Source organism: Diorhabda sublineata, chromosome 8 (genome assembly GCF_026230105.1).
Source record: "Diorhabda sublineata isolate icDioSubl1.1 chromosome 8, icDioSubl1.1, whole genome shotgun sequence".
Taxonomy (NCBI): Eukaryota; Metazoa; Arthropoda; class Insecta; order Coleoptera; family Chrysomelidae; genus Diorhabda; species Diorhabda sublineata.
In genome coordinates this window covers 6838246-6860795 of record NC_079481.1, presented here as the reverse complement: position 1 = coordinate 6860795, position 22550 = coordinate 6838246, and the positions used below count along the sequence as shown (strand labels likewise).

General features: G+C 32.9%; 3 protein-coding genes across 3 annotated transcripts in view; 2 read left to right on the top strand and 1 right to left on the bottom strand.

The window, feature by feature from the left end:
• LOC130447866 (uncharacterized) overlaps positions 1 to 7502 on the bottom strand; it is a 33011-nt gene extending 25509 nt beyond the window's left edge. The window contains exons 1-2 of the mRNA XM_056784903.1: positions 7478 to 7502; positions 284 to 405 (exon numbers count right to left, since the gene is read on the bottom strand). Of these exons, the coding sequence (XP_056640881.1) occupies positions 284 to 405; positions 7478 to 7502 (147 nt within the window). The remainder of the gene's footprint in view (positions 1 to 283; positions 406 to 7477) is intronic.
• Positions 7503 to 13373: 5871 nt separating this feature from the next.
• Positions 13374 to 17484, top strand: LOC130447864 (cathepsin B-like). Its single transcript, XM_056784902.1, has 5 exons — positions 13374 to 13434; positions 13906 to 14237; positions 15662 to 15862; positions 16082 to 16298; positions 17270 to 17484. Exons 1-5 carry the CDS (start codon positions 13374 to 13376, stop codon positions 17482 to 17484), a joined length of 1026 nt encoding a protein of 341 aa, XP_056640880.1.
• A 2708-nt stretch (positions 17485 to 20192) lies between these two features.
• LOC130447783 (adipokinetic hormone/corazonin-related peptide receptor variant I-like) overlaps positions 20193 to 22550 on the top strand; it is a 67327-nt gene continuing 64969 nt past the window's right edge. Inside the window, exon 1 of the mRNA XM_056784797.1 lies at positions 20193 to 20362. The gene's annotated coding sequence lies outside the window, so the exon portion shown is untranslated. The remainder of the gene's footprint in view (positions 20363 to 22550) is intronic.

The window sequence follows — 22550 nt, the reverse complement described above, 5'->3', positions numbered from 1 at the left end:
AGATCATCTTTTTTGCTCTATCCCCTCCATTCGCATCATTTTTCCACGTTTCCTTCGGGAATTGACTTTATTCTTCTCTTTAGAAAAGTTATATTCAGACCAGGTTCTTTTTTAAATTATCCTTAAGGCTTCCATGATTGTTGGTATTGGTATGATTTTCTTCTTCTTCCCCAACAACAATTATTAAAGAAAATAATATAAATATTGTAAAGATACAAAACTTACCACCGTACTATATGAAAAATTAGCCTATTAAACTATTTAACTAAGATTAAAAAGTTACCAGCCGGGTATCGAAATTATACTTGTCTAGTCTGTACGCCATTATGGATTGGTTTACTATACCATCGGTTTCCGGTTTGATCGGATGCTCTATAGGTCGTTTCAAAAGATATGTTGTGAATGCTACAACATATTTTTTATTATATCTTATTAAGGGAATTTGTTAATTGGGTGTCTTATTATTTATTTATGAAATTTACGAATATAATTCAAGTCCTGTTGTACTGAATTTCCATCCTTAAAAAGGAGGACGAGAACAGAGAGAAAGAGAGAGAGAGAGAGAGAGAGAGAGAGAAAAAAATGATTGCCGAATTAATTATAAAAAGTTGATACGATGTTGAATTATACACAAATTTAAACAAAACAACTACACCAACAAGTTTCGATAACTACGTTAGCGTCTTCAGAGATCGATCTTATACAAACAAATCTTTGTTTATAGGGGTTAAACTAAATATGAAAAGGGTTAAAAGACGTGCCAATCGATAGGTTTTCGTAAACCGAATCTAATAACACCAATTTCAATGTACTGAAATGGTTAAACCCAAAGTTATGTAATTTTTTTAGTATAGGAATCTCGTTTCTTAAAATGAAATTAAAACAATTTTAACCTCAAATATATGATTAAACTTAATAATCGGCGACGTTGCCAAAGCTAATTTTAAGCGAATAAATTGAAAAAATTAACTATTTACTCATAAAAGTTGAATAATAACGTCGCCTATCAACGTTCAGGTCGACTCAGAGCGCTCAGAGTGTAAGTAAGACCGTACATTGACAGCTGTCAATCCCCAAAACAATCGTTGATGATATTTTGATACAAAATTATGAGCAAAAATCGAACCTCTTGATTTCAGAACGTAAAGAAAATTGAGTGCCGTGAGAAGTAATTGGAAAGAAAGGAAAAAAGGGTCTTTTTCAACTGAGTCATTACTTGGAGAAGAGTCCTGGTTTTACGAATTCAATGTGGAGCTCAAATCTCAAAGTAAACAAAAAAGATATTAGGAGAACTCAGAGCAAAGAAGTCGTAAAAATCAAGGTCCAGTGTGGAGACAATGTTAATTGTTTTCTTTGATTCTAGTGGCATTGTTCACGAGGAATTTGTGGCAGGTGGATCCTTCAACATGGCAATGCGCCAGCTCTCACGTCACTTCTTCTTATACCCGAAACGCAAATTGGTGCTTAGGGGAAGGCACTTGAAAGATATGGAAGTCAACAGCATCACAAATGAAGACTTCCAGCAGTGGAAACGGCTTTGGCAATAATGCATCTACATTGAAGGAACCAACCTCTTATTTTGTGAATGTTAATTATGGGGGTTTATGCAATTAACGGATTTAATGATATATACGAAGATGGTTCGAAGAAAGACTTACTAAGGTGATTACATAATCAATAACCGCTTCGTTTATGATGACATACATCAAAATATTATCTCAATATTATAAATAGATTGGTTTTGATACTTATATGAGTAGAAAGCTTTCCTTTGTTGGATAAATATGGGCAAAACCACCAGATTCACCTGATCTCGCTCTCCCTGATTATTTTCTCTTCCCAAGTTGAACCAAATGGCTTTATTGGAAGCGTAATATGTGGTGGTAATTAAAACCGCATATAATATTAATTTTTTTGGTGAATTGAAAATATTGGTATCTCCCTGGACAATGATAAGACATCTTTCTTGTCCTTGCGACTGTTTATTAGATTTTAAAAACGATCAGTAGTCACTAGATACCAAATCTGGGGAATGTAGTGGATACAGAAGCAATTCGAAGTTGAATTAATGCTAAAAAATAAATGTAAGGATGGTCCTAGAAGTGTCCTAGAGTGCCCCGTACGACCTGCGAAGACCAGCATCGAAGAAACGACTTCAAAAATGAAGATAACAACACAACAACAGATTTTGAGTCACTCAGAGCTAAATCTTTGGTATAAAGTGACCCAGGACACAATTCGTAACCTAATTGATGGATTTTTGTTATGGAAACTACAAATAAATGCATGTTTGTATAATGTAGAGCTGAGTGTGTTGATTATCACACAAAGTGTACTGTCAAGAACATTTATTTCCATAATTAATTATAATAATAAAATATATTATGAGGATGAATACAATTAATCGGCTTTAGAAGCTTGCGCTGAAACGTTGTTGAAAACAAACTAGAAAGCAACTTCATCTCAAAAACCCATTTATGTAGATTCGTGCATATCTACAACTGATAGAATGAACTTATTAACCGTATAAACGTGAACAATTGTTAACGTAAGGAATTACAGAATAAGATACAATGTCAATTGTTTTGTTTTAACGTTGTATTTGATACCTGTTATTTGATAAGTACATTGTCTCAAGATAACAAACTTTGTAAACTGAATTAGAACATCACTTCAACTGAATAATTGTACGTAAGTCTAAATGTACTTTATTCGTTTCTCTGTTCTTTATAAATGATTATTTAGAAATTTTGTACAAGATATTTATCATTTACTAGCTAACTAGGTTTCTGAAAAGGTCTAGAACTGATGGCAACTTTTCCACATACCCCGCGCTCCAGTATTAACTGAAAAATTAGATATCAGCTTAGATAATATTGGACAAATAATTTATAAACCGCTTTTAGCTAAATGGGTGCAAAGATTTATGAATTTTGCGCATAAATCCACACACTGGAAAGTTTGAACGCGTTTCCTGCACCGTTACGAAGAGGAAACAAAATTTATTGCACCGAATATTCATCATAGACGAAACTTTTTGAGATTTTAAGAATGAAGTAACGAACAAAATCAGAAAGCTTTTTTTTTAAATTCAATGCTTTCGCAAAATCTTGATCATTCCCACAGTTCAAAATACAATTAAATGCCGGTCCGTTTCAGGAATTTACTTTTCTGATTTTCTCCCTGAGCTGTGATAACGAGACGATATTGCTAAACCGCCCTCCTTACAGTCCAGATTTATCCCAATGCGACTATTATTTAAATGATCAATTGAAAGATTAGAAAGCAATGCGGGGATTGAATCTTTGGTGTGCGATGATTACGAGACAAGCTGAGAGATTTTTTAAAAAAAGGCATCCATTATAGCAAAACTCCAATTTATATTTGAGCCACTCTCGTATATACCCAATTTTAGAGTGACGATGCATGCTGTTCAGGTATTTCTAATCGAATTAAGCGTGAAAAAACTTTTTTATAAATTAAACAAATATGGAAATATATTAAAAATGGAGTTAACCTTATTTTTATTGATTTCACTCAGGTCATCATGAATCTCTCGCTAAACAAATGGACTCTAGAAACATTTACAGTTCCCATGCATAACATGTTGTTGGATTAGAATATTTTTTAAGCAAATGATATCTAAATATGCAAAATCTGTGAAATCTCGCCGCTCAACCATCATTAATTGATCGGCAACCGCAGTCGTGTCACTAGTGGTCCATCAACGAAATTGTAGTCAGTAAGTCAAGGTCAACGTTTCTTTCTCGATTGCATCGTGTCGAGATTCCGCGAAATATCATACTGACCTACAATTGTCACTTCCTGGTGTGTGTAGTGCGCTAAGGCGGCCGTCTCTCTTATGTATACAGAGATCAGCCACCCATGATGATTTTTTCCAGGATCCTGCCGATTCGAGACACTTGGGCGCCTTACATTTTATGTAACAATTATTAAATAATAAACTCGGTATATTACAACTGAATAAAACGATAACAAAATATCAGTTATTAAATAGTTACTACAAATAGACAGTTTCGGGGTTGGGAACACTGATATGAATATGTCAAATCTGACATTGACGTTTTTAATTGTGAAAGTACTCAGAACGTGATGTCATACGAGTGCTATTTGAGTTGTTTACAGATACTAGAAACATTCATATCAACATTTTCGTCCGATAAATTTTTAATTATGCATTAAACCAATAGCAGCTTCGACTTTTCGTGATGAAGCACCATCTAGAGCTACCGTGTTTCGCCGACTGTTGTACCATAAAATATCGACGCTGTACGACGATTTTGCATAAACATTTTGCTGTCAAAAAGAATTTCTCGCGTTGGATATCACATAATTTGATTATCGTTCAAAAAAAGCACGTCTCCATTGGTGCGAAGAAGCGTTGAAAAAATTGAATCGCGATGCTTCAAAAGTCGTCTATAACAGACGATGCTGATGAAACTAGAACTAAACAAAAATCTAAATAGCTGGACGAGCTACTAGACATGTAACCACTGTTCTATTAGAGCTTCTTAGAGCTTCTGAAGCGTTGGAAAGGGAAACCCATCGTAGAAACTAATCATTCTCCACGATGACAATTCGAGGTATCACACATCAGGTTTTTGGGTTCAGTCATTGTTTGATTGATGATTTCTTCTTATTTCTGCGTGTTTTTCTACACCTGAAGAATATGTTGAGGCGTTCAAATAACATGTTTTGGAGGTACCTCAATCGGAATGGAGAAAATGCTTCGAAAAATATGTAGCAAAATCAACCAAAATGCTTGCTTCCTAAAGCTACTGTACACAAATTTGACTTCACGTAAATTGAACTCTAGAGTGCTTGAAAATGATATTTTTCAATTCTTACCGTTTCTTTTTGATATAAAAAAATCCTCGCCATAAATAAACCCAGTAGCTCAACTCTAAGATGACGATTTTTTTTTATTTTAGTATCCCATTTGATTGAAATTTCTTCACGCAATTTTCTACAAAAAACCATTTAACATTCTTAAAGTTGAGTCTTCGAATTATGATTTCCATGTCATGAAGACTAATTGAAACATTGAAATTTGGAGAAATTATTTTTTTTGCATACTGTTTATTTTAACACTTTAACATTTACTTTAAATTCACTAGGATCTCTTCACCATTAGGTCAGTAGATTTGTGACGAGTAAAAACAAAAAGATTAAATTACAAAATTTTTAAGAACAGCTGGTACGTGTTCTTTTCGTTATTTGAAATTATCTTTGCCTATGTAGAAGTGAATCATTAAGCTATTAACATTCTTATTATGTCCGAAGCAATTGTTGTGAAGTACTAAAATTCCGCATTAAGGTCATTAGAAACTATCAGTGATTTGTTCTACAATTACTGATTTAAATAGAGAAATTTCTGCAAGGAACAAACACTACAATTATTAGAATAACGAATTGTTTTCAATTTTTCGTTATAAATTGCCTTGATGAAGATCGAAATAGGTCGAAACGTCTATTATCACTTGTTTTTTCCTAATAAAACGATAAAAAAACATATAAATAGATCAAAGAATTTCGAAAAACACTTGTATCATTTCTGACTCTTTCAAATGCGTATATGTACTTTGTTCAGAATATGTTCTTACATGGCTTATATAAAATTTGTTTAATTACAAATATGTAGGAAAATTTAGGTTTGTAGAGAACATTTTATAAATAGTAAATAGGAAATATGCCCATACCCAGATCTGCATATCAATTATCCAGAATAGGTAATTTATTTCGCGTCGACAATAATTTTCTTGGGCAAAATTACACCTAAGAGAGTGGAAATCAAACGCAATTGTCGAAAATTACAAGTTAGAACGCAAAAGGTTCATCGTAGAAGTAATTATAGTCTCGAAAATGAAAATCGAATCATTTGTAAAGAAGTTTAAGTTGGTGAGGAATCTGGGAGAAGGAAAAGCTTATCCATATCTTCAGAAATATGGCAATTCATTATCTATGGAAATTGTACCAATAATTTTTCTCTTAAACTCGAAATTTTTTGCGCACAAATAGAGATTGAAACTCCGTAATTTTGATATGTTAGATTTTTTTTCGAAATAACGCTGAGCGCCATATTGATTGTTATTTCCTGTAGATGAACGTGATTTTTTGGAGTTTTTGGAGTACATTCATTGGTTAGGTTTGAGCACATCTCAAACTTGTAAGTGGGGCTTAAAATTGATTAGTAACTTATGGAAATCACTCTTTATTAAGTCAAGGTTGTTTCTAAAGGAAATTATAATGATTTGGTAAATCGACACACGTATTTACCTTTTTCTTCAATATTAAAGATCCAAAAAAAAAACATTAATTCATATTTATTTGTAAAAATAACTCCCTAAAGACCTTTTTTAGACTGATTCAATAACCTCCAAGAGCCTATTATTCAAAATAATCCCAATAGATCACAAGTGGCCAGTGCAGTGAGCATGAGTCACTTTCCAGAGTTGACCATCGTTACCAAGAGGCTTCGGAAGAAAAAGGTTCAAATCCGCTTAACAAAAGTTCACAGAAATGCGAAGTGGTTGTGAGAGACTGAACAGACTTTAGATGATTAATCTTGTGTCAAAAATACCAACTACAACAGAAAAATTCTAGCTAGAAAAAAATTAGATAGCAGCGAATATTATACAATGAATAAACTTCCATGAAAAATCGATTAGGACAAAAGACAGTGTTTTTTTCTACGTTTAAATTTTTTCTTTTTATCCTATTGGAGATGTTTGATTTTGTTTTAATTCAACCTGTGAATATTTTCAATAAATAATCACCATTCATGATAATTTTTTTCAGAATGTCTCTTTGTGACGAACGGTTTTCAACGATCTAAAAATCTACATATATCCTAAACCATAAATTTGATTGAGTTGAACAAAGAATACCTTTTTGTTAAAAAATCATTTAGAAAATTCATTTTTGATATTTTTAGATTGTATAGGTTGTCCCTGTAAAAATTGCGGTTTGTTAATTATTGAGCATGTAGATTCGACCTTGTACTATAATTAATATGAATTGAATTACTTCGTTTGACATAAATGACCGACATCATTTTTATGTAGGCCATTGTAGAAGCTCTCTGTTTATTTCTACACATATTAATTCATTTCCAAACTGTGTTATCGACATCGAAAAATGCAAAAATGAACCGGCGCTTCTGGCGAATTTCAATTCCACATAAATAATGGCCGAATTAGTAAAATATATGCCGAATACTGGTATAGAATATCTAAATCGGAAAGTGTAGGTAATGGGAATATAAACATAAAGCATACATGACATTATTTTCGGAAAGTCGCATACAAATTAAATTAAAATGTCGACACGTAAGAGATCAAAGATAAAACGGTGCTAATTCAATTCTAGTAACACAATATGCCAGTCAAGTAGTTGACTCTCAACCACTTTACAACTAATAAGAGAATCGATAAGCGACGTTGCCAAAATTACTTACCAAGAGGACTAGCCTGTAAAAGCATTTTATAAAAAAAAAAAATTTTAGGTAAAAATATGTAAGTTTAATTTGTCTCAATAAAGTTGGCCCAAAATCTAAATTAAAATGAATCTAAAAATATCATATATTTACGATAACTTACGATAAATTCAGCTAACACACTTAATTTTACTGATACAGTTAGAATATTTGATGAATTAGTAAAAAAATGACGATTTTTACGAAAAAACAATTCATCTCGTCCCAGAATACCTCCGAACACTTTAGAGTTAGTTTTGAGGGGGCTGGGGAGGTTTTGTGGCTTCAAACTACCATTGTGTCAAGTTTCAGAAAAACTAGTCGAAGCCCCTGCTCTTATGGTACCCTTGGACTCTTCAGGAGTAATTTTGGGAACTTTTGGAGGATTTCTACCAATTGAGAAGCCCCTACTCTTATGGTACCATTGGACTGTTAAGAGGTAGTTTTGGGGATTATGGAGGTTTGCATATTTCGAGTCCATCGATACTTTTGATCAGCTTGCTTTGTACTACATTCTATTAAGTTTTTGGAGGTTTTTTGCCCATTGACACTTGCTCCAAACTACCATTGTGTCAAGTTTCAGAGAAAACTGGTAGAAACCAATTTTCTTATGGTACCTTTGGACTCTTAAGAGGTACTTTTGGGGATTATGGAGGTTTGCGGGTTTCGAGTTCATCGATACTTTTGAACAGCTTGCTATATACTACATTCTGCCAAGATTTTGAGGTTTTGTGCCCATTGAGACTTGGTCCAAACTATCATTGTGCAAGTTTCAGAAAAAACTGGCAGAAACCCATTTTCTTATGGTACCTTTGGACTGTTAAGAGGTACTTTTGGGGATTGTGGAGGTTTGCGGGTTTCGAGTTCATCGATACTTTTGAACAGCTTGCTATATACTACATTCTGCTAAGATTTTGAGGTTTTGTACCCATTGAGACTTGCTCCAAACTAGCATTGTGTCAAGTTTCAGAGAAAACTGGTAGAAACCAATTTTCTTATGGTATCTTTGGACTGTTAAGAGGTACTTTTGGGGGTAATGGAGGTTTGCGGGTTTCGAGTTCATCGATACTTTTGAACAGCTTGCTATATACTACATTCTGCCAAGATTTTGAGGTTTTGTGCCCATTGAGACTTGGTCCAAACTATCATTGTGCAAGTTTCAGAAAAAACTGGCAGAAACCCATTTTCTTATGGTACCTTTGGACTCTTAAGAGGTACTTTTGGGGATTGTGGAGGTTTGCGGGTTTCGAGTTCATCGATACTTTTGAACAGCTTGCTATATACTACATTCTGCCAAGATTTTGAGGTTTTGTACCCATTGAGACTTGGTCCAAACTATCATTGTGCAAGTTTCAGAAAAAACTGGCAGAAACCCATTTTCTTATGGTACCTTTGGACTGTTAAGAGGTACTTTTGGGGATTATGGAGGTTTGCGGGTTTCGAGTTCATCGATACTTTTGAACAGCTTGCTATATACTACATTCTGCCAAGATTTTGAGGTTTTGTGCCCATTGAGACTTGGTCCAAACTATCATTGTGCAAGTTTCAGAAAAAACTGGCAGAAACCCATTTTCTTATGGTACCTTTGGACTCTTAAGAGGTACTTTTGGGGATTATGGAGGTTTGCGGGTTTCGAGTTCATCGATACTTTTGAACAGCTTGCTATATACTACATTCTGCCAAGATTTTGAGGTTTTGTGCCCATTGAGACTTGGTCCAAACTATCATTGTGCAAGTTTCAGAAAAAACTGGTAGAAACCAATCCTCTTATGGTACCCTTGGACTGTTTAGAGGTAGTTTTGGGGTGTTTTGGAGGTTTTGGGGTTTTGTGTCCATTGAGACTTCTAACTAAAGGTTAAAATGTATTTCTTCGGCTTGTAATGTCACTATATTTGACATCCAGTATATGGAGCGAGTTTTCTCTATATGAGGAGTCTAACAAGGCCTGAAGGCAGTTTCAAATTTCAAGTAATTATAATTCTAGATAGTTTCAATGAACTTAAGTTCAATTCAAGATGTAGCAGCTACTTCAAACTTGGAAATTCATAGTTAGAAATTCAAAGTTGTATTTTCATAAACTAAATATTCTGTTAAAACTAGTTCTAATCACTAAAAATTTCATAAGAAATTATAAAATATATGAACATATTCAAACAAAAAATTATCTCTGAGGAAAGATAAGCAAATCATGACTTGATATCGGTTTGAAAAACTCAAAATATACAATGTTTTTGAAGAGTAGTACAAGTTTTTAAGAGACAGGCATCAAATCAGGCTTATTTCCATCAAATGCATGAAAATAGAAGTGATGCAAATAGAAAACATCATTGATCAAATGATTCAGGAAAAACATTACAAATGGTTGAGAACGAAATGAAGGAAATGGTACCAATACAATGACAGATTGACCAAGATAATACCACCAAAGAAAAAAATTTCAATTACAGAAAATAACGATATTAATTTTGTGCATTTTTGAAAATTTGTCTTTTTGATAAAATTGATGATAGAATAGGTCGATTCTCAATGTTTTTTAATGTTTAGTGCTTAAAACGAACTAACCTATAAACTTTCTACTACGAATATTCTTTGAGGAAATGAGAACTCGTTAATTTTCTCACACTCAATTATTTTTATTGTTTAAAGAAAACTTAAATACTATAAAAAATGGCAGCGCTGGTTCGTAACAACTAATAAACAAAAGAATTATTTAAACATTTAACCTAACGCGGTTAGACAAACATTTTAAAACGAAGAAAGAAGGCCAAGGTTCGGGCACACCCATTGAATATGGTGAGGAATTTTTATGGTAGTTGCTGGAAATGTTTTCAAGACAATTAGTAAACTCATTTTCTCGTGTTCAAAAATCGATATTTAATGTGTGATGTAGATATGTTAACCTAACCTAACTTAACCTGATTAAATGAAAAATATATCATGTAGTCTAGCGAAACAAATATATAGTATATTAATTATTCTCATGTTGGCAATAAAGATGATTTTGTACCAAATATTTTGCTTTTATTTACCTAAAACATCTACCAATTCTATAATTATTATTACATAAATATACACCACGAAATTTATTTGTTCAAAATATATTTTGTACCTCAAAGTTCATTCGAAAGTCAGTATGATATCTGGCGGAAATATTAACAACTACATGAATTTATTTAAGTATACTTAAGCAACTTTAGTGATTAAAATATCAACGTGAAGATGTCGCTTCAAGTCAAATTACTCTTCTAACAACGTACGTATAATAATTAAAGAAAATTTACTTTATAACTCATTTGATATTTGATAACAACATGTAAAATTACCTAAAAGTCATTAATTTATACTTAAGACAAAGAAACGTACTTTCAGTGATTAACATTACATTAGGAAGATGTCGCTGCTCAACCAATAAACGTTAAAATGAGATTACAAGTTTCCAATACTGAATAATGAAATTGTAGTGAAATTTTCATAAAAATCCTGATTGCAATACTCGTGCTAGAAACTTACCCTCTCAATTTTTGTAAAATAAGACCCTTTGATGAATAAGGCGAATCGCAATTTTCTCACGAAATTGATCATTTTGAAATATATAAAGTTGGCTGTTGATGTTTCGGAATCAGAAATTTCAGTTGTTCGGAAATTATTCACACGTTGAACTATTTGAAATTTTCATTAAATCTTCAAAGGATTTTCGACTAAATTGATTCGTTCGCCAAATACTTTCAATTGAAGTGAGCAATAGTTTATCAACTTTAATTAGAAACAATTGAATTTAATTACCAGGATTGTCCGTGAAGATCCACAATCATTCTAATATTTCGAGTTAAAAGTCGCTGGGAGCCAGATCTGGTTTACTTTGCGGAACACGTTTCGCATGAGGAGCTAAAGTGTATTGGTCTTAATGGAGAATATATTTTGATAAACAATGAAGCCATATCCAATTATAAATATTTGTTTTTATCTGTAAAAACTTCAGTAGCAACCCTTCTACTAGTTAATAAGGCTTTCATTACTTTTCAAAACTATTGTCGCTTAAAACTATATTCCAGGAAGTGAATTACACCAAAGAAGATCATAGGAAGCACGGAGTACCGAGGAGACAATTGGATCAATCGGTTAAATTAGAGAAAAAACGGAAAAATTTGAAATCAAAGAATCCTAGGTTTCGCGGACACCCCCGATACGATAACTCAGTATTTTCCTAGGGAAGTATCAAGTTATACATCAAGGATTTTACGATGACCCAACAACCATGACGATAAGGGTGTATAACCAACGAGTTAAGCCCTTCAAGTCAAAAGAAGACCTCAGGGAATCCCCTATAAGCACCTGTAGGAATAACAAGATGTGGTGAAATCACCTGATTCATATCTATCCGTGAATTTATCCAGGGGTAAAATTTTTGCACGACCAACGATGATTATTTAAATGAGAAACAAAAAAAAATGAAATAAGGAAATTTTGTTTATTTACCAATTCCAAATGTTGATGTAGTTCCTTCAGAATTTCCACTTGAGTATTTTCAAGTATTTGTAAACAAATAAACGTATACATACTAATTAATAAAGTATTTTATTTTTGAATAATAATTATTGATTCAACAATCACAGCAGGTGTTTCTGATTGTACAAAATGATAAATAATCGCATAGTTAACCTCTCGATTAAAGTTATACAGTGTGTTCATAGAGTTCATAGAGTTCTTAGAGTTTAGAATCCCATAATCTTCTTTTCGATTGGAGGAATGTCACTATAAACAATCGCACGATTGAAGCTCCGTTCCCAAGCATACCCTGAGGAGGCTCGTGTCAATACAGTACCAGTACCATACAATACCAAGACACGTCACTACAGAAGTTCAAGATTATCCGCAGGCATCTCCATACCAAAAAAAAGAGTTACAAGGCCGTTCTTCAATACAATAATTGTTGACAAGACCTTCTATAATCACCAGTTCACCCAGATTAACAATAAACGTGCTTACATAGAAAATTATATTTAGATCCTTTTTTTTACAAAATTTTGCGTAACGTCCAAGAATTTTTCATCTTTAGATACGGCCTTTGGCGGTTCAAGAGGATCCCACAGTAGAAGAGAAAGAAAGATTATCAAGAATGCATGGAATAAAAAACTGGGTCCACGGGTTGAACCGGTTTGGAATTTTCAATATTCTCGACGATTAAAACTATTCATTCATTGCTAAGAAGTAATTCGAATCCGTGGTCTCAATCGGTCTACTCCACGCAACGTATCAACCATTTTTTTGGCCTCAATCTACTTATTCCTTGGAATTTCACCAAGGAAATCATCAAAATGTAGTATGGGTTCCATCGAGAATCGTTGATCTTGACTTAATAGATAATTCAAGATCAGCTGATTGGAATCAAGTTGTTTCCTTTTTTTTAATGCTACGTCATCAAAAAACTTTTATATTTACGTATTTGTTTTTTAGTAGGAGAAATTCATGATGTAGTTTTATGTTCCAAGAGAAAAACAAAATGTATAAAAATTATTTCCAAGTACCCGCGCACTTCACCTTTAAAGGCCGATTTATAAACTTGACTTGACGTTCGCGGATGACGTTTGACGTTTTTAAAAAAACCAACATACTAATCAAAAACTTGACGTTCCTGCCATTAACCTAAAAATTTTGTTATACTTTTTGACAGTACTGCTTTTTGTTTCCGTATTTTTGTTTGTAATAATGTGAATAAATAAGTGAGACCAATAAACAGAGCTTTCAACGTCATATGTCAAAATCACTTGACAAACGCTAACGGATGTGATTGGCTCTTTTTTATTGCTACGATAGTTGCAAAGGGAAATTCGTTTATGTTGAAAGTCACCAAGGACAAACGGCGCGTCAAACGGCAACTATGAATGGTTTTATGTATATCAATGTTTTTAATTTAGTAACAGCAAACGTCAACGTCAACGGTAAACGGATAGTTGAGGTTATGAATCGATGTTAATTCGATTTATGCAGATGACTTTAAAAAAAAACGAAATATTACGTTACGTTGAAAACACGCTGTATATCACATTTTTTTTTAATCGAAACAACAAGATTTTTTCATGATTTGTAAATAAATTCCTGAAATAATTTAATTTGTTTAAAAACACGATGTTCCGCAATGCTTTCACAGTGAAAAAATTTACGTAAAACTGTTATATGAAAAAACGTGAGTAGATAGTATTTTTTTTATGTTTCGTACACCAATATCAATACAGATTTACCTGTTATTTATTCTTACCCCATTCAGCTTTACCCGACCGGAAAATGGTTCACCGAATGCCGCTGTTAAATCTATTACTTGCAGACCGTCTATCCCGATTCCAGCATTGTTTTTTATCCCATCCCCTATCCAATATTCGATGCGATACGAATGATTTTTTTTTCATTTCCAGGGAAAATGATATTCCGAGTGGTGTTCGTTGTTGTTATAATTTATGCTCAAGCTTATGGACATTGGATAGATGAAAATTTCGTTGACGAAATTAATAGGAAAGCGAAAACTTGGAAAGCGAGCTTGAAAAATTATGATAATTTTACGGAAAACGAGCTTCGCAATCTCGCTAATGTCCTCGGTTATCATTCAGATAAAGACTATGTTTTCATTATCAAAAAATATCTTATAGATAAAACTGTCGTGATACCGAGTAGTTTCGATGCTAGGAAAAAATGGCCTTTGTGTTCGATTGGTAGTATACGCGATCAAAAAAAATGCGGAGGATCTTGGGTAAGTGTTAACCTCATAAATTTATTGATCTTCCTTGCACCACTGTATATAAAGTCTTCCTAACTCTTTTACGTCTTTTGTCGGCTTATTTGGAATGAACAGTGGCCACGATTCCTCCAAGCTCGTCATCAAAACTATATAAATCCACAAGAAATCTTCCAGCTCAACTAAATTTGTGTCTGTTGCTTCCATTTTGTGGTGATTATTAACCCCGAAGGTCATAAAAAGTCAATATGAACTAAGTTGAACCGAGACGAGGACAAGGTTCATATTACGTTCATAATATTGTTAAACATTTAAAATTTAGGTAATTATACACTTTCGCGGTCACCTGGTTTTTTAGCTCTAGAAAATCGAAAAATGGATGGATTTTAATGATCTTGGTCTCAAAATGTTCCATTTTAGGGCGGATTTATAAAAAAAATACGAAAATTAAAAAAAAATAAATATTTTTTACAGTTTCATGAGTTTAAATGCAAAAAAATGACATTCTACATTAAATCCGTAACTGTTTCTGACGTCGTGGAATCAAGTTCGTATATTTTTTTTTCGCAATTTACATAAAAAAATGAATATTTTGAAAAAAAAATTTCAAAAAAGTTAATTTTTTTGATTAATTGTGAGTTATGGGATTTTGTTAATAATAAATTGAAATATATTGACAATGAGTTGCAGCAATTGTGAATTGAATACATTTGAAGCACTTACAATATTCAGTGATACAAAACAACCTAACCTAACCAAAATTATAAAATTTTTCTATTTGTCGATTTTTAATGGTCCAAAAACTATTAACATTGAAGAATAAAGTATGAAACTATTCACGAAAATTGATTGTTTTTCATCGATTTCATTTTAAGCTATAAAAACTGAAAAAATATTTCTTTTTGGATTTTTTTTAAATTGTTTATTAATTTATGTAGAAAACAAAAAAAATATAAGAACTTTATCTGATAATGAGATAATTTTTTGTAAAGGATTATTTTGCAAAACTGTTTGTTTTTACGATTTAAAACAGTAAAACTATGAGAAATTTTCATTCCAGCTATTTCTACTAATTTTTTTTATAAATCCGCCGTAAAATGGAACATTTTGAGACCAAGATCCTTGAAATCCATCCATTTTTCGATTTTCTAGAGCCAAAAAACCAGGTGTCCGTGAAAGTGTATAATTACCAAAATTTACGTACACAAACAATTTGTATAATTAAAAAAAGTGTGGATTGTCTATTAGTCTCAGATAATCATAAACATATTTTTTACTTCAACTAAAGAACCAAAAAATTGTTTGATTTTGTCTCATTATATATTTGTCTTGGTTTCTTTTTGGTTATTAGCGATTTTCTAGACTGGGGCTGTACTAGAGACAGTATTTCGAGATTTGTTAATATTCAGAAACGGAAACTACAAGGATTTTCATTACAGGCATTCGCAGCAGTATCAGTGATGAGTGATAGATTGTGTATAGCTTCAAACAATATAGTAGATTTCACTTTTTCACCAGAAGAATTACTTAGATGTTGTCAAGATTGTGGTAATGGATGCGACGGGGGTTACATATTCCCACCTTTTGATTATTGGAAGGACATAGGAATACCATCTGGTGGTGATCAATCTAGTAACTTGGTAATAATCTTTATATTAACTTTATTTAGCTCTTTTGACCGTGTTATCAAAACCAAAGACAAATAAAAAAGATAAAATCAGTAGAACTGATGATGAAGGTGTATTATCTAAAGATAACGATAACATCTTGAATGTGTTGGTGAAAACGATCCATCAAAGTGATTTTTAGTCTTAATTGCACTTTCAGATTTTCATAAATTTAGTATTAACAAATTATAGGGATGTAAGCCATTCAATTCAACCATAGACAAACAGTTACCTTGCATCAAGAAATGTGTAAATGGATACAACAAAACTTTGGAAGAGGACGCAAGACATGGTATTGACGCTTACCGAGTCCTACAATCTGTACAACAGATTCAGATGGACATAATGAACTTCGGACCCGTTGTTGCTTCAATGGATATATATAAAGATTTTTATATATACCAGGAAGGTAATTATACAAACAACTATTAACAAATAAACTTCTATTAAATAAGAGCGCAAGATTTAAATTGCGCGCCACGTTTGACAGTCGTAATGTCGGATAATTATTACGTGACAAGTTGAAAGTTGACAATTGGGTCCTGATTGTCAAATATTATTATCAAAATGGTGGAAATAATGACTAATTTATCTACAGTGGAAACAATAATTAAAAAATTGGAAAGTACTTGTTGGATTGGTACTGGTACTGGATATTTCGACAGACACTTTTCAGTAAATTCTACTCAAAGATTTACAGCCAGCCTACAAAATTCAACTGTATCATCGACAAGTTTGTGGACCATGAACAGCGAGGAGAATTCACCAATTGGATCCTTGAGCAACGTGATTTTGCAAACAAAACAATTATGGTCTGGAGCAATCATTGGACAGATTTTCTTCAAAAACAAAAAATATAATGCAGTAACGATAAATGATGAACGTTGTCGTGCTAAGATAACACAATTTCTTGCAGATCATTTAGAGGCTATTGATCTTGATGACATGTGGTTTCAGCATATGTCAAACATCGACGATCTTGCCCGGGTTGGTTTCTGGTCGTTGATTTCTCGATTTGGTGATTAGAATTGGCCTCCAAGATCTTGCGATTTAACGCTTTTAGACTTCTAGCTGTGGGGTTATCTAAAGTCAACAAAGCCGTATATATAAATCCGAAATGTACATTTTCTAAATCAATAAATATTTCTCACAGAAAATTTATTGAACACTGATATCTTGCGCTCTTATGAAACACAATTACATTAATTATTATATTTTAGTATGTTTTTATAAGGATTATTATCCTTTATTTATCATTGTTCAAGGATCAAATCAACAATATGAAAAAAAATGAAAGTATACAAAAATTTCTGTAATCACCAATTTTTTCAAATACATTTTAAAATACCCTGTATATGTGTGGAGATATGTTTATTTTAGGAATATATGAACATGTTTCTTGGGATTTGGTGGGACGTGCTGCTGTCAAAATTATAGGATGGGGCGAAATAAATGACACACCTTACTGGTTAGTAGCCAACTCCTGGGGTAGAAAATTCGGAGATGAAGGATTGATTAGAGTTTTACGAGGAAGTAACCATTGTGGAATCGAATATGAAGTTACTGGTGCAACTCCCAATACTGATACGGAATAACAATAGATTTCTTTCATTGTAAAAGATAATTTTGAATAGTAATATAAAACAAATAATGAAATTTTAGTTTTTTATTTTAAAAATTTTGAAAGTTATAAAAATTTTCTGGTTTTATAGAATATATAAATGGAGAATTAACCTCAAAAAATGAAGTACTCGATAAAATTAACACGTAGAACGAGTAAAAAACATAAAAACATGATAAAGCTAAGATATAATTAGAAAAATCGGAGAAGAAAATCTCAAGATTATTAACAAAAATGAAATGAAATTGATTCAATGAAAATAGCCGTTTCTGAAATGTTTCTTATACTAATTTCATACCTGCTTTCCGCTTTTTTCAATCATCTAGATTTTGTACTCATCTCTCAATTATATACGAGGATGATGACAAAAGTAACTGTAATAAGCAACGTTCTTTCCATCTTTTGAACTGTATCCAATTAACTTGGACTACAACGCGGAAAAATATAAATCCGCCAGGAGATTTCACGATGGAAAACATTCAGGGCGGCCTCGAAAAAACGTAACCGCTAAAGATAAACGCTTAGATAATGGATCCAAGGATCTGCCTGGCCTTTTTGTAAGGGTGGCAGTGAAAACTTCAAAAGAATACAGAAGTTGCAGTGAAGTAATAAATTGAACGTATGAAGAGTTGATGAAAGTTTCTTGGAGTGATGAATCAAAATTTAAATTTTTTAGATCTGAGAGTAAAGTATTTTTGCCAGATCTAAGTGTAATTTCGACTGTAAAACACGGCGGAGATTCGGTGATACTTTGGGTCTGTTTTGAAGGAAAAGTCACTGCAGACCTGGTAAACATTCGATCCCAAGCATTACCTCGAAGCTGTTTAAAGAGTATTTACAATAATTGAAAAAGAATAATAGAATAACCTTATTTATCATGAATTTGTTAGATCATCCAAAAGGAAATTGTTCAAAAAAACATTTTAATATCATTTCGGGTAATTTCTACGATAAAATATAAGTTCTAATAGTTACTTTGCATGTCTAATTTGATTAAAAAGCTAATGAAGTATTAGTTCCATTCAGGTTTCACTTATTGATTAGTTACTTCAATTTGAACATTTTAACATCGACTTATGGGCATTTAAGTTTCGGTACACGTGGGATACGCGTGGGATGTGCTTGGACTATGTTCAACTTAATCTGTGTAATATAAAATACTGCAACTGTTTAAATATATTTGCCACATCAGCTAATATATAGAATAATATATAAATAAATACTTGAAAATAGAAAACATACGGTCAAATGAACAAAAATAACAAAGGATTCTGCCGTCGTGTCTTGTGAGTGTGTAGATATGTGTGTGTGTTTTTTTCTGAGGTAGGAAAATACTTTTACGTATCGTCAGCGCCTCTTCAGCCCCTGGAGGTATCTAGCTATCTAGCTCTTCCTTCCATTGTCACTAATACTTCTTTTTTTTCTCTTCAGCGCTGAATTTTTTCAGCGCTTAAGCTACGAACGTGCTCGTTGCTGTCAATTCAGTTCCATAGCTTCCAACATATTTTCAGACGTGACCCTTCTTGAAACAGGAAGCTTCTTGAAGCATGTCGAAGCGTGCCCCGCACTTTCATCAACTCCCGCACAGTTTGGAAACTCCGGGGAATCTCCACCTGTAAAGGTCTGAAGATCATTTGGGTTAGATAGTAATTAACCTCTCCATGGGTCCGGTTAAACCAGATATCTAGCCGCGGGATAAGTTGGTGAGTCCGTCTTCCTTTCGAGCTCAGTGTGGTCGATCTTCTCTGCCGATAGAAGGATCTTCTTTCTTCCGCCAACGCTCCAATGGACAGCATCCCTGACATAACACATACTGCGTCCTCCGAATGCGCTGGGAACTCCATATGTGTTTGTGCACATCTGAAAATGGGATGACTGATTCTTGGTCAGCACACCACTGAGCAATTGGTCAAAAAAGAGCTCTAGGAATCGCGATGAGTGGCTGTGAGTAGTCATACAATCAGAAGAAGACTTAAGGCAGATCTTCTTAAGCCAAAAACACCAGCTACTAGCCCAAAATTTATTCCAGTTTACCAGATAACACGTTAATAAGATTGTGGAGCTTCGTTTCTTCTCAGATGAAAGCATGGTGTGCCTGCCTGGTAGCGATAGAAAAGGAACGAGACTACAGAAGACCTGGAGAAAGATTTGTTCATGGCTTGGAGGTTTGCAAAAGGCAAAAGCAAAACCGAGTTGTTTTAATTGAAACTGGTGGTGGATCGAATAATTAACGATTAACGGCAAATAGATATATAGAATATATTTTAGGGGAGAATTGGAGATAACTTCATTCTAATGTAGGACAATCCTCGTCCATGCACTGATTTCGTACGGCAGTAATTTTGATTTGAGACGATTTTTTTATATATATTTGGAATTTGGAAATTAAAATTAATGATAAGTACGGAGCTGTTACTGTATACTATTTGTAATCTCCAACTTTCACTCTGTAGATATTAAATGAAGACTAAATATCTTGAGACGCGACATACTTATGAAAAAAGTGTCTGATGTAAGTATATTTAATTAATTTTTGAACCTTTTGAAACGAAAATCAAGCTTCATATATGTGATGCTATGATTCCAACCGTCTGTCTGACTTTTTTCTCATAAAAAATATCTCCTACGATAATTCAATTGGGCGCATGAACTGCAAAATCTGCAGCTGGAACTGGTAACTTCAGTAGCATTCGCGCCTTCTACAAACGTCGACGAAAATCCGCGCGCATTTTCTCGAAATATATCCGGAAAAGTTTTGAAACTACTCAAACCGAAACCAAAATATTTGATAAAGACGTTGGAATTTTGTTTTTAATAACGTTTTTTTTTTTATATAAAAAGATGGAGTAAAGGTTAGTTGAAATACTGAAATATATTTATTAATATTCAAGTTCAATCTTTTTAATAAAAATTACATTTAGAAAGATTTGAGAAAATCTATTTAAATAACTTTTCCATTGATTTTCCTTAAGGTTAATAAAATCTTGATGTTACGTATCCTTTAAATTGAACGTCGTTTAAAAACAAATAAAATCTTAACGGTTTTGTTATTTTTTATTTATTGCGATCAGCCTTCTTAAAAATCTAAATTGAAATTGACAATTTTCATAATTATATTAATCAATAACATGAATAATTTCAACAATACTAAATAAGTTTTCAGTTACATTGAAATGTATAAGAGAAAATTATGAATTTAAAGTGGTTTAAATTATAAACAAAATTTTTTAGCTTCATTCAATAAGTTTGATACCCTTTTTATAATAATCACCTTTTCATTGTTGGAAAATCTTAGACCACCGAGCCATTTTCTCAAGTCTGGGCACAGAAAAAAATCCGAGGGGACTAAATCTGGCAAATAGGGTGCATGAAGTAGCAAATAAAACTTATTTAACTCTGTTCCAAAAATTTGTAGTTTGTTATTGAAGTTCTATTTTTTTGATCATGTCAATGACTTCTTTATATATTTATTATCATTTTATTAATAATAAATTACAAAGCAATAAAAAGTCGAAATGTCGTTGCCCTATCAGCTCGAGAAGCTAGAGCGTAATTTTTATTGTTAGCAATCAGTAAATATTAACAAAAATCTCAATTCATAAGATGAACTTTTCATGAAAAATTTGACGCTTCGATCTGTTGCGATCTTAATCAAAATATTACTTAACATAAACCGTCCGTGGAGTGCAAGAATCAGCATCATCTACACCCTATTGAGACATTATATCACCCTCTTAAAATTCCTCCCGGAGAAAGTGAATAAACTGGACTTATTTTTTGTTATTACCTGAAAACTTGTCCTTAGCTACATTTTTACTCAATGTCCTTACAGAAGACTTTGACATGCGAGTTATGGCGCGATAAAATTTAAGATTGGACTTAAATTTTCTTCATTTTAACCATTTATATGATTATAAACCCATTAGAACCACCCCCGTGTACACCCGGTGAATTTAAATTCCAGAATTGGTTTTCGAGCGACTTTTCCTGGCGTTTTATAAAGACAATGATTGATTCCTGTCCCATTATCAGAATAATGCTTTATTCCTGTCGCTTTGTGAAGTCAATGCTTTATTCCTTTCGCTTTATCAAGACAATGCTTTATTTCTGTCGCTTTATCAAGCCAATGCTCTATTTCTGTCGCTTTGTCAAGACAATGGTTTACTCCTGTCGCTTCATGAAACCAATGCTTTATTCCTGTCGCTTTATCAAGACAATGCTTTATTCCTTTCGCTTTATCAAGATAATGCTTTATTCCTGTCGCTTTATCAAGACAATGCTTTATTCCTTTCGCTTTATCAAGATAATGCTCTATTCCTGTCGCTTTATCAAGACAATGCTTTATTCCTGTCGCTTTGTGAAGACAATTCTTGATTCCTGTCGCTTTATCAAGAAAATATTTTATTTCTGTCGCTTTAAGAAGACAATGCTTCGTTTCTGTCGCTTTATCAATACAATGCTTTATTCCTGTCGCTTTATCAAGACAATGCTTTATTCCTTTCGCTTTATCAAGATAATGCTTTATTCCTGTCGCTTTATCAAGACAATGCTTTATTCCTTTCGCTTTATCAAGATAATGCTTTATTCCTGTCGCTTTATCAAGACAATGCTTTATTCCTTTCGCTTTATCAAGATAATGCTTTATTCCTGTCGCTTTATCAAGACAATGCTTTATTCCTTTCGCTTTATCAAGACAATGCTTTATTCCTTTCGCTTTATCAAGATAATGCTTTATTCCTGTCGCTTTATCAAGATAATGCTCTATTCCTGTCGCTTTATCAAGACAATGCTTTATTCCTGTCGCTTTGTGAAGACAATTCTTGATTCCTGTCGCTTTATCAAGAAAATATTTTATTTCTGTCGCTTTAAGAAGACAATGCTTCGTTTCTGTCGCTTTATCAAGACAATGCTTTATTCCTGTCGCTTTATCAAGACAATGCTTTATTCCTTTCGCTTTATCAAGATAATGCTTTATTCCTGTCGCTTTATCAAGATAATGCTCTATTCCTGTTGCTTTATCAAGACAATGCTTTATTCCTG